Source organism: Notolepis coatsorum (genome assembly GCF_963971535.1).
Source record: "Notolepis coatsorum genome assembly, chromosome: 13".
Taxonomy (NCBI): Eukaryota; Metazoa; Chordata; class Actinopteri; order Aulopiformes; family Paralepididae; genus Notolepis; species Notolepis coatsorum.
In genome coordinates this window covers 33303159-33313678 of record NC_140177.1, presented here as the reverse complement: position 1 = coordinate 33313678, position 10520 = coordinate 33303159, and the positions used below count along the sequence as shown (strand labels likewise).

The 10520-nt window shown below is 41.9% G+C and overlaps 1 protein-coding gene across 1 annotated transcript; it reads right to left on the bottom strand.

The window, feature by feature from the left end:
• Positions 1 to 238: 238 nt before the first annotated feature.
• cyp7a1 (cytochrome P450, family 7, subfamily A, polypeptide 1) lies at positions 239 to 10025 on the bottom strand. The gene is made up of 8 exons (XM_084327999.1): positions 9656 to 10025; positions 7497 to 7737; positions 6814 to 7023; positions 6270 to 6464; positions 5469 to 5668; positions 4747 to 4877; positions 4019 to 4197; positions 239 to 3594 (listed from the first exon to the last, which is right to left on the bottom strand). Exons 1-8 carry the CDS (start codon positions 9739 to 9741, stop codon positions 3292 to 3294), a joined length of 1545 nt encoding a protein of 514 aa, XP_084184125.1. The 5' UTR covers positions 9742 to 10025; the 3' UTR covers positions 239 to 3291.
• Positions 10026 to 10520: the final 495 nt, after the last annotated feature.

Here is a 10520-nt window from a genome sequence, read left to right as displayed (position 1 = left end):
AGTGTTCGAGTCCGAGTCCAAGTCTGAGTCACCAAAGAAGAGCCTGAGTCGAGTCCGAGTCGAGTCCCCATTACCCTAGTCCGAGTCCGAGTCCCAGTCATCAAGGTTGAGTCCACTCCACTCTGGCAGTCAAAGAGCTGACATACAAATCAAAAAGAGGTCTACATTAAACATAAATTACATAGCGGTCACCATTTCAAAGGGAGTTTATTTACTTTGTGACACAATAGCCAAACAAATGCACTAGCCATCAATATATTATGCCAAATGATTAGGGCCTATTACAAAAAAAGTTAAAATCCAAGTCGAGTCACCAGTCCAAAAAATCAGTCCAGGACTAGAGTACTACAACACTGGTAGAAGGGGATGTTTTTGTGACACTTATTTTTCCCCATGTGAGGTTGGACACAATTACATTGTATGTTTTGCTTTAGAAGTGTGAGGGATCCAGGAAATTATCTTTGAGTAATGGAACATGTAGCTTACCAATGTACCTGTTGCACACAGTGTCTGTTGTTGCGATTGGCATTGAGGTCCATCATTTGGTTTTAATGCTTTATACAACTACATTGTGTGAGTATACTCATATTACTGAGTAATATGTTACATAACAGGTCAATATGGCCATCTGTTGTTGCCTATTGGCCTTTGCCATGTTATGATTATTTGCAAAATGTTTTTTTATGCTAAATGCAGTACCTTTGTTTTTCCAGACAATACTGTATTTGTAATTTTGGTCATATTTGATCTAATAACATTTGCGTAAAGCAAGCATATCTGTCCACTCCCATGTTGATAATAATACTACACATTTGAAAAATAACCCTTTTAAGGTACATTTTGAGCAAAATTGTTTTGATTGATATAATATATGATTAATAGAGTTAATTATGGAAAATCATGTGCAATTGTATTTTAATCGATTGACAGCCCTAGTTTGTACAGAATGTATTTATTTTGTATGTGTTTGTACATATACTACATACATTTGTACATACAAATGTACTATGTACATTTATCTATACATAGAAATCACACTGAGAAACACAAGAGTCCTTCAATCTCACTGTTCCTTCATTCAACAAACATACAAAAATAAAAACCAGACAGAAAACCATTTTACAATGCAAATGCCATTATGTCATCTTTATGAATGAGTTTGTCTCAAGTCTGTTACATCATCTTTATAAATAAGGTTGTCTCAAGCTCCACTATTCACATTTCTCAAGTGACACTGTATCACAAGAATATCTTAAGATATCTTCAAGTAAGACCATGAAAGCCAGTAGGGGAGTTAGGAAGCGCACATGTGACCATGGTGAGATTAAATACTGAAGCTGTGTTTATATGCACATTGATATTCTGATATAATTTAAAATACTTGAATATTCCATCTGTATGACTAGTACTGAACCCATTTAAACATTGTGATGTTGACTAGTACTGAACCCAGGCTCTATTTAGACATTGTGATGTTGACTAGTACTGAACCCAGGCTCTTTAAACATTGTGATGTTGACTAGTACTGAACACAGGCTCTATTTAAACATTGTGATTAGGGATGTCCGATATTATCGGCCTACCGATATTATCGGCCGATATCGGCATTAAAATGTGATATCGGAAAATATTGGTATCGGGTTTCAATTCTTTTAAATTTTTTACATTTTTTTTATACATTTCTATAGAAATGATGTCCGATATTATCGGCCTACCGATATTATCGGCTGATATCGGCATTAAAATGTTGGACAATATCGGTATATCGGTATCGGTTAAAAAGCCAATATCGAGCATCACTAATTGTGATGTTGACTAGTACTGAACACAGGCTCTCTTTAAACATTATGATGTTGACTAGTACTGAACCCAGACTCTTTAAACATTATGATGTTGACTAGTACTGAACCCAGACTCTACTGACATGATGGTGACTAGTATGGACTGTACTTTCACTGATGGCTTTAGTGTTAAGAAACGGCTGCATCCGGCTGCATCTCTCTCCAGTCCAATGGGGTCAAGTGTTTTACCCTTCAGAAAACACGATACGTGTCCTTTTCACAATATAACCAGGCGTGTCTTCTTAGGTTCTACTGAGGAAATAGTTGCAAACCGTACATCGTATCACAAGTTACAATGTAAGTGTTGCTGAGTTCCTCAATACCAAAACAATCAGTGAAATTATGGGCTGTACTCGTCAACACTGTGTCGACAATGTTTGAATGAAAACACTGAACCCGTCCTTCAGCAGCTAGAAGCTCCTTCGATTGAAGACCGTTGGACAGTTCAAGGCTAACGGTCTAATCAGATACAGCCAGAGAGATTAGAAGTGATATCTTCCACGAGGTTCAATTTGTACATGTTATTGATAAGTCACACACAACCAGAGCCATAGATAGATAGAGTTGGTCCAGGTTGGAAACCATGCTGCACTGGGATAGTATATGTCTCTGGTCATACATGGTGCTAGGAGGAGAGAGGCTGGACAAGTCATGGTCAGTGGTTTAGAATGCGTCGCTGGAGCTTAAAGGGTTATTCCACCCAAAACATAGCAACACACTGAAAACATACACAACAACAAAATAATATTCTATATACTGTACATAACATTTCAGTCTGTTTATATACATAACCAAACATCCTGATTGGCCTTTCTTATATTAAATATAGACTATGTACAAGCTGCTGGGATATTATATTAAATATACACTATGTACAAGCTGCTTGGGTATTCTGGAGGAGAGGTCCTCCTCTTCATCCACCTGTCCCTCTTGGTTTTATCAAGTTTTAGCTGTCAAACATGGGTCTAGGGCTAGGTCTATTACCTGATCATGTATATAAACCCTATGGTCTAGGGCTAGGTCTATTACCTGATCATGTATATAAACCCTATGGCCCAGGGCTAGGCCTATTACCCGATCATGTACTGTATATAAACCCTATGGCCTAGGGCTAGGTTTATTACTTGAACATGTATATAAACCCTATGGCCTAGGGCTAGGTCTATTACCTGAGCATGTATATAAACCTTATGGCCTAGGCCTAGGGCTATGTATATGACCTGATCATGTAACAGAGGGAATAAAGAGTTGTGAGGAGGATTTGAACCACGACACTGTGAGTCCATGGTGCTCTCTGTGGCTCCTCGGTCAAAGGTCCACTTCACACAAAGCACCATGGGAATCTCGTTCATCTTCATTTCCCCCCAGAACAACCGTCCAGTTCATCTATTCCTTACACATGTCTCAGTCCAGCCGTCTCAATGGCCGCTCGGTCCGACGAGCTCTGTCCCTATTGGCCGGACTTCAGCTTGTACCGGAAATCCACGTCGTAGGTCGGCTGGAGGATGCCCAGGCCCGCACGGGATTGGTCGAGGAGCGGGACCTTGACGGCGGGGTCCACTAGCTCCATGTGGAAGTAAGACAGAGCGAGAGTCAGGAACTGTTTGATCTCGTGGATGGCGAAGAATCTCCCGGGACACTTGGTGACGCCCGAGCCGAACGGCATGTAGAAGTAACGCAGCTTCCTGCCGCCGCGGTAGAACGTGGTCTTCTCCTGACCACTCTCCTCCAGAAAACGATCAAACTTATACTCCTGGAGGAGAGAAAGAGAGAGAGGGATGGAGAGAGGGAGAGAGGGAGAGAGAGATGGATGGAGGGAGAGACAGAGGGAGAGAGAGAGGGAGAGAGAGAGGGATGGAGAGAGGGAGAGATGGATGGAGGGAGAGAGAGAGAGAGAGAGAGGGGGGAGAGATGGATGGACGGAGAGAGAGGGGGAGAGAGAGAGGGATGGAGAGAGGGAGAGATGGATGGAGGGAGAGAGAGAGGGAGAGAGAGAGAGAGAGAGGGTTAATGCTCTGTTTTTCTTTCTTTCCTGTCGAATCTTCTTTTCTTTGACTTAAAGATCTTAAATTAAGGTACTTTGTAAAAAGCCTCAGTTCATCCTCTTGGCTTCAGCTAAAGTCTAGTAACTGACATCAGATCTGTTCTGTGTTGGCTCCTAACATCACGTGACTTACATAAGGGTCCTCGTAGATCTCCGGGTCGTAGTGCAGCATGGGAGGGTAGAGAGCGATGACGTCATCCTTCCTGATACGGTAAGCCTCCTGGTTGTCCAGGTGGAGCAGGAAGTCCTCCTTCGCGATGCGGACATTCATGGAGGCGCTGGAGAGACGCATGGCTTCCTTTATGATGCTGTCTGGAACATCATGCAGACAGATGGCAGGTTAATGCATGCATAACTAACTAACTGACTGGCTGGCATATATATATATAAATATATACATATATATGGTAAATGGTGCTTTTATATAGTAAATTGTGCATTTAACAAGTACAGTATACCAAAAAGAAGTTTGGCATCCAACCAGAGTGCAAATGTAACAGTAAAGCGCAATATAGTGATATACAATGTACATGTGATTAAAGTGGGTATAAAATATATAAATTGGTACTACTGAGTAATAGGGCTAATCAGATGAATGTACAGAGTTTTGGTATTAATATGTGATACAGGTATAAAGACACTATGGTAGTCATACTGGCCAGCAGCGTAACTAGTAAGTAAGAGTAGGTAAGGTATATATAGTTATAGTATCTACAGTGATGTAAACGGATTATGTTACAGGTATGTATATAGACAGATGTGGATATATATATAAATACGGTCAGAATAAATAAATATATATATATTTATATATATATACGGTATATACAGCATTATTATATAGTATATTTAATATCTTACCTATTACAGGCATGTTGTCGAGCTGTTCCCTGGTCAGGGTCAGCTGGGGGTTAGTGGGGTCAGCAGTTTGACCTGAGCTTTCTAGAATCTTCTCAACCTCCTCTCTGGCTGCCTTCATAGCATCTGGACTCCTAGAAGACAGATACACACACATGTAAACCATATTATGGCCTGCATGGTCTATTACCTGAGCATGTATACAAACCATATGGCCTGCAGCTAGGTCTATTACCCTATTGTGTATATAACCCATATGGCCTGCGGCTAGGTCTATTACTTGATCATGTATACGAACCATATGACCTAGATCCTAAGGCTATATGTCTATAACCCTATTGTGTATATAACCCATATGGCCTGCGGCTAGGTCTATTACTTGATCATGTATACGAACCATATGACCTAGATCCTAAGGCTATATGTCTATAACCCTATTGTGTATATAAACCATATGGCCTGCGGCTAGGTATATCACCTGCTCATGTATATAAAACCCTATGTGCTAGGTCTATTACTTGATCATGTACATAGATAATAATAATAAATTATATTTGTAACACACTTTATATTTGTAACAATCTCAAAGTGCTACATAAACCATATGGTCTAGTGCTAGGTCTATTACCTGATCATGTATAGAAACCCTATGGGCTAGGTCTATGTATATGGGCTAGGTCTATTACCTGCTCATGTATAGAAACCCTATGGGCTAGGTCTATTACCTGATCATGTACAGTAGGCTCCAGAAGGTAGCAGGCAGGGTGTTGGCCTGCGAGGCCCACAGCAGGGCCACGTGGGTCCTGGACTTGCTGATGTCATTAAAAGTGGACAGGGACTCGTTGAGGAGGATCCTCGTGGAGATCAAGTCTGACATGTTCTCCCTCTTAGACAGATTGTCAACATGCATGGTCTTCGCCAGGTTCTACAAAAATATCAAATAACAAACAATGTAATGTAACGTAATGTTGACATATATGGATTCGTTTCTACAATAAGATACAGTGAAATTATGTATAATAGACAAGAATAGAAGAGAATAGAAGAGAACAGAAGAGAATAGAATAGGATAGAAGAGGATAGAAGAGAATAGAAGAGAACAGAAGATAATAGAAGAGAATAGAAGAGAACAGAAGAGAATAGAAGGGAATAGAAGATAATAGAAGATAACAGAAGAGAATAGAAGAGAATAGAAGATAATAGAAGAGGATAGAAGAGAACAGAAGAGAACAGAATAGAATAGAAGAGAATAGAATAGGATAGAAGAGGATAGAAGAGAATAGAAAGAAATAGAACAGAATAGAATAGAACAGAAGAGAATAGAAGAGAATAGGATAGAAGGATAGAAGAGGATAGAAGAGGATAGAAGAGGACAGAAGAGGACAGAAGAGGATAGAAGAGGATAGAAGAGAATAGAAGAGGATAGAAGAGGAGAAGAGAATATAAGAGGATAGAAGAGGATAGAAGAGTATAGAAGAGGACAGAAGAGGATAGAAGGGTATAGAAGAGAATAGAATGCTCCGGACCTCTCTGGCGCTGTAGGCGCTCTGGAAGACGTGGATGGGCAGACCGGCCACTAGCGCCGGGAAGATTTTATCGAACTCCTTGAAGTTCTCCAGAGCGTTCAGAACCAGAGCCTTCTGCGCCTCCTGGTGGGCCTGGGTCTTATCCTGACCCAGCTCCCTGCCAAACAGGGTCAGGTAGCCCGACTCAAACATCACCTACAGGGAGGGAGGGAGGGAGGGAGGGAGGGAGGGAGAGAGAGAGCGGGAGAGAGATGACCCAAGTTTTAATACAATTTGACGCTGCAAAGACCTATACTGTACGTCTGTAATCTAGCTAAAGGTCTGTAAAGGTCTGACCTTCTAACAGAAGATACCTTCATCCTTCATCCTCATAGTCAACCCTACTGACCTTCTAACAGAAGATACCTTCATCCTTCATCCTCATAGTCAACCCTACTGACCTTCTAACAGAAGATACCTTCATCATTCATCCTCATAGTCAACCCTACTGACCTTCTAACAGAAGATACCTTCATCATTCATCCTCATAGTCAACCCTACTGACCTTGTAGCAGAAGGCGAAGATGCCATCGACCTCCCATTTGTCTGCGGAGGGTCTGAGGGTGTCTGTGTTCAGCATGACGTCCTGCAGGTGTCCCATCATGCTCTCGATCAGCGACGGCAGAGCCTCGCCCTGCAGTGTCTTCAGGAAGGTCTGGTGAAGGTTCTCTGTGGTGTAGCCATGACTCGGGTCAAAACTCTCATGACCGAATGCCTGGGATGGATGGATAGATAGATAGATAGATAGATAGATAGATAGATAGATAGATAGATAGATAGATAGATAGATAGATAGATAGATAGATAGATAGATAGATAGATAGATAGATAGATAGATAGATAGATAGATAGATGGATGGATGGATGGATGGATGGATGGATGGATGGATGGATGGATGGATGGATGGATGGATGGATGGATGGATGGATGGATGGATGGATGGATGGATGGATGGATGGATGGATGGATGGATGGATGGATGGATGGATGGATGGATGGATGGATGGATGGATGGATGGATGGATAGATAGAGAAAAATACAGAAATATTTAGTTTAGTTAATAAATATTTATCTGCATATTTACATTGAGGCATATTTGACTTAGCAGTAACGTGACAGTGACAGGAGGTTGAAATTATAATGGATCAATGAATGATAACTCCTGCACCAGAACACGCCCCCTCACCTTCACAGATGTAGTAAAGTGGAACTTCCTCCAGTCGAGGTGGCGTCCCTGTCTGATGACAGAGTGGTAGGAGAACGGGTCGCACAGGAAGTGGATGTATTGACCAGCGATCTTACAGGTGAAGATGTGACCGTATCTCTTCTGACGGCTGCGCAGGAACTCCAGAGGGTTGCTCCCAAACTGCAGCGCACAGCCCAGGTACGGGATGAAGCCATTCTCTATCACTGGCTCACCTGGATGTCTGGAGAGAGAGAGAGAGAGAGAGAGAGAGAGATAGAGAGAGAGAGAGAGAGAGAGAGAGAGAGAGAGAGAGAGAGAGAGAGAGAGAGAGAGAGAGAGAGAGAGAGAGAGAGAGAGAGAGAGAGAGACACACACACAGTGGATACAATGCTTTGTGTTACAGTTCTGACGACCTCTGCCTCACACATGCTGTTCTACTGTAGTGCTGGTGATGTAATGTCCACATCACAACCATTATATCATCATCGTTTACTGACACAGAATGCCATCTAGGTCTCCATCTAGATTTACTGACAATAAGTACAATTACTGCAGCTGAGTACTCAGAAATTGCATACTGAAAGTAAAGTGGTATTAGTGGATATATATAATTATATAAATATGGTATTTGTATTTAATATACTCTATATGAACTTTGTATTTAGTAGCTTATATATGTATATAAACTTGGTGTATTTAGTATCTATGTATATAAACTTGGTGTATTTAGTAGCCTATATATGTATATAAACATGCGTATTTACTGTAGTATATATGTATATAAAGTTTATAAACATGTATTTACTGTAGTATATATGTATATAAACTTGGCGCCTGTGTTTCTCTATGAGCAGGAGCTACAGTGTTAAACCTGGTGAGCCACATTCCAGCCACACTGCTACACACTTACGTTTGTTTATGTGAAATACGAGGACATTACATAGACTTACATGCATTCTGTAACTGACCCTAACCCTAACCCTAACCCTAACCCTAACCCTAACCCTAACCCTAACCCTAACGCTAACCTTAACCATCACACTCCAATAGCGCACCAAACTAAATCAGGATGTCGAAAAATATCCTCATCTGGTAGCATGTCCTGATTTGGTGAGTGTGGAGTCTTGTCATATAAACGAGTTACACATACACACACACACACACACACACACACACACACACACACACACACACACACACACACACGCACGCACGCACGCACGCACGCACGCACGCACGCACGCACGCACGCACACACACACGTATATGTTTTATAGCTGCAGAATATTAGACTAACGGTATTGTTCTTGATGACTGAGGCATGACAGAAAAGCACCACATGGTTTATCAGTACAGATATACTACACTGATACACTAATACTACTACGCTAATACTAATCATATCCTCCATACATTATCAATACTCACTATATCCCCAGGACCTGATTTAACCGCTGTGTGCTGCATGAAGCCCTGATCAATAAAATCATCGGAATTGAAGTCAAGTTAAGTAACTCGATGAGTAGAGCAAGGCATTAAACGTGCTGTAAGTGGTATTTCTTTGTTAACAAGTGTTAAATAGCTCTATATTCTGACAGCCATCACTGATATAGAGTGTTTGGTCAGTAACATGGGTCTCCCAGTCCCTCCATTTACATTTAGTCATATAGTCATTTAGCTGATGCTTTTATCAAAAGTGACTTACAAGTTATGTACAACAGGTCAGCAGGAAGGGTACAACTACAAATATCTTGCCAAGCCAGATTTGCTTACTACACTGGCAGATTATTTTACTTGTTTCAAGCACACGTTTGCTTAATTAAAACTAGTTTTTATTTCTTATTTTTGTCATACTATTTCTGCAGTGTGGAGTTCTCTCTCCTGATTGGATAAAGTGGGAAGGGATACCAGAAAAGGTATTTAGTGTTTACTGCAGACTGGAGGGACTGGGATACCCGTGTTACTGACCACACACTCTATATCATAGCTATTATTTTAAGTGTAGACACTTCTTTTAACAAACAAAATAATACCACTCACAGCACCTTTAACACTCACAGAACCCCTCACACTGTGAGGGGTTCCACTCCCTGTGTATCTCAATACCAAATTGCACAGAACAGCAACTAAAGAGAGCATGGAAGGTAAAGTAGTCTTACCTGTGTCGTATTCCAACCGCCAGCCAGAGGAGACAACAGACCGCCACCACCACCACCCCGATCAGAGCCACGCTGATTATTACCATCCCGATGGAGATGCACTGAACACTGACTGACTGGCTAACTGGCTGACTGACTGACTGACTGACTGACTGACTGACTGACTGACTGACTGACTGACTGACTGACTGACTGACTGACTGACTGACTGACTGACTGACTGACTGATTGATTGACTGACTGACTGACTGACTGACTGGCTGACTGACTGGCAGACTCACTGACTGACTGACTAACCAGGACAGGGTTCCACCTCTACCTGCTAGAGTGTATCTCTCTGAGGGGTCCAGTAGCTGAATCTCGCCAGAGGCTGATACTGTCAGTGGAAAAGGCACAACTATCTGATTGTGCAAGCCAGCGTGTGTGTGTGTGTGTGCGTGTTAAAAGTAGTGTATGTTCTTTTAGTGTGTGTGACTCAGGCTTATATACTGCCTGAGGCAGAGCCCTGGCCCAGAGCAGTGATTGACAGCTTGGCGAGGGCACACCCCTTTTGCCTGTTATGGTTGGATGCTAACGCCAGGTTAACCTGTTCTGACAATATCACCCTAGGGAAGCATATTCCACACATGCTGCATCTTTGTGTATGTGTGTGTGTGTGTGTGTGTGTGTGTGTGTGTGTGTGTGTGTGTGTGTGTGTGTGTGTGTGTGTGTGTGTGTGTGTGTGTGTGTGTGTGTGTGTGTGTGTGTGTGTGTGTGTGTGTGTGTGTGTGTGTGTGTGTGTGTGTGTGTTTGTGTTTGTGTTAGTGTGTGTTGGCCTTGACTGATGTCCAGGGCCAACAGTACCTGAAGGACTACACCTTGATAG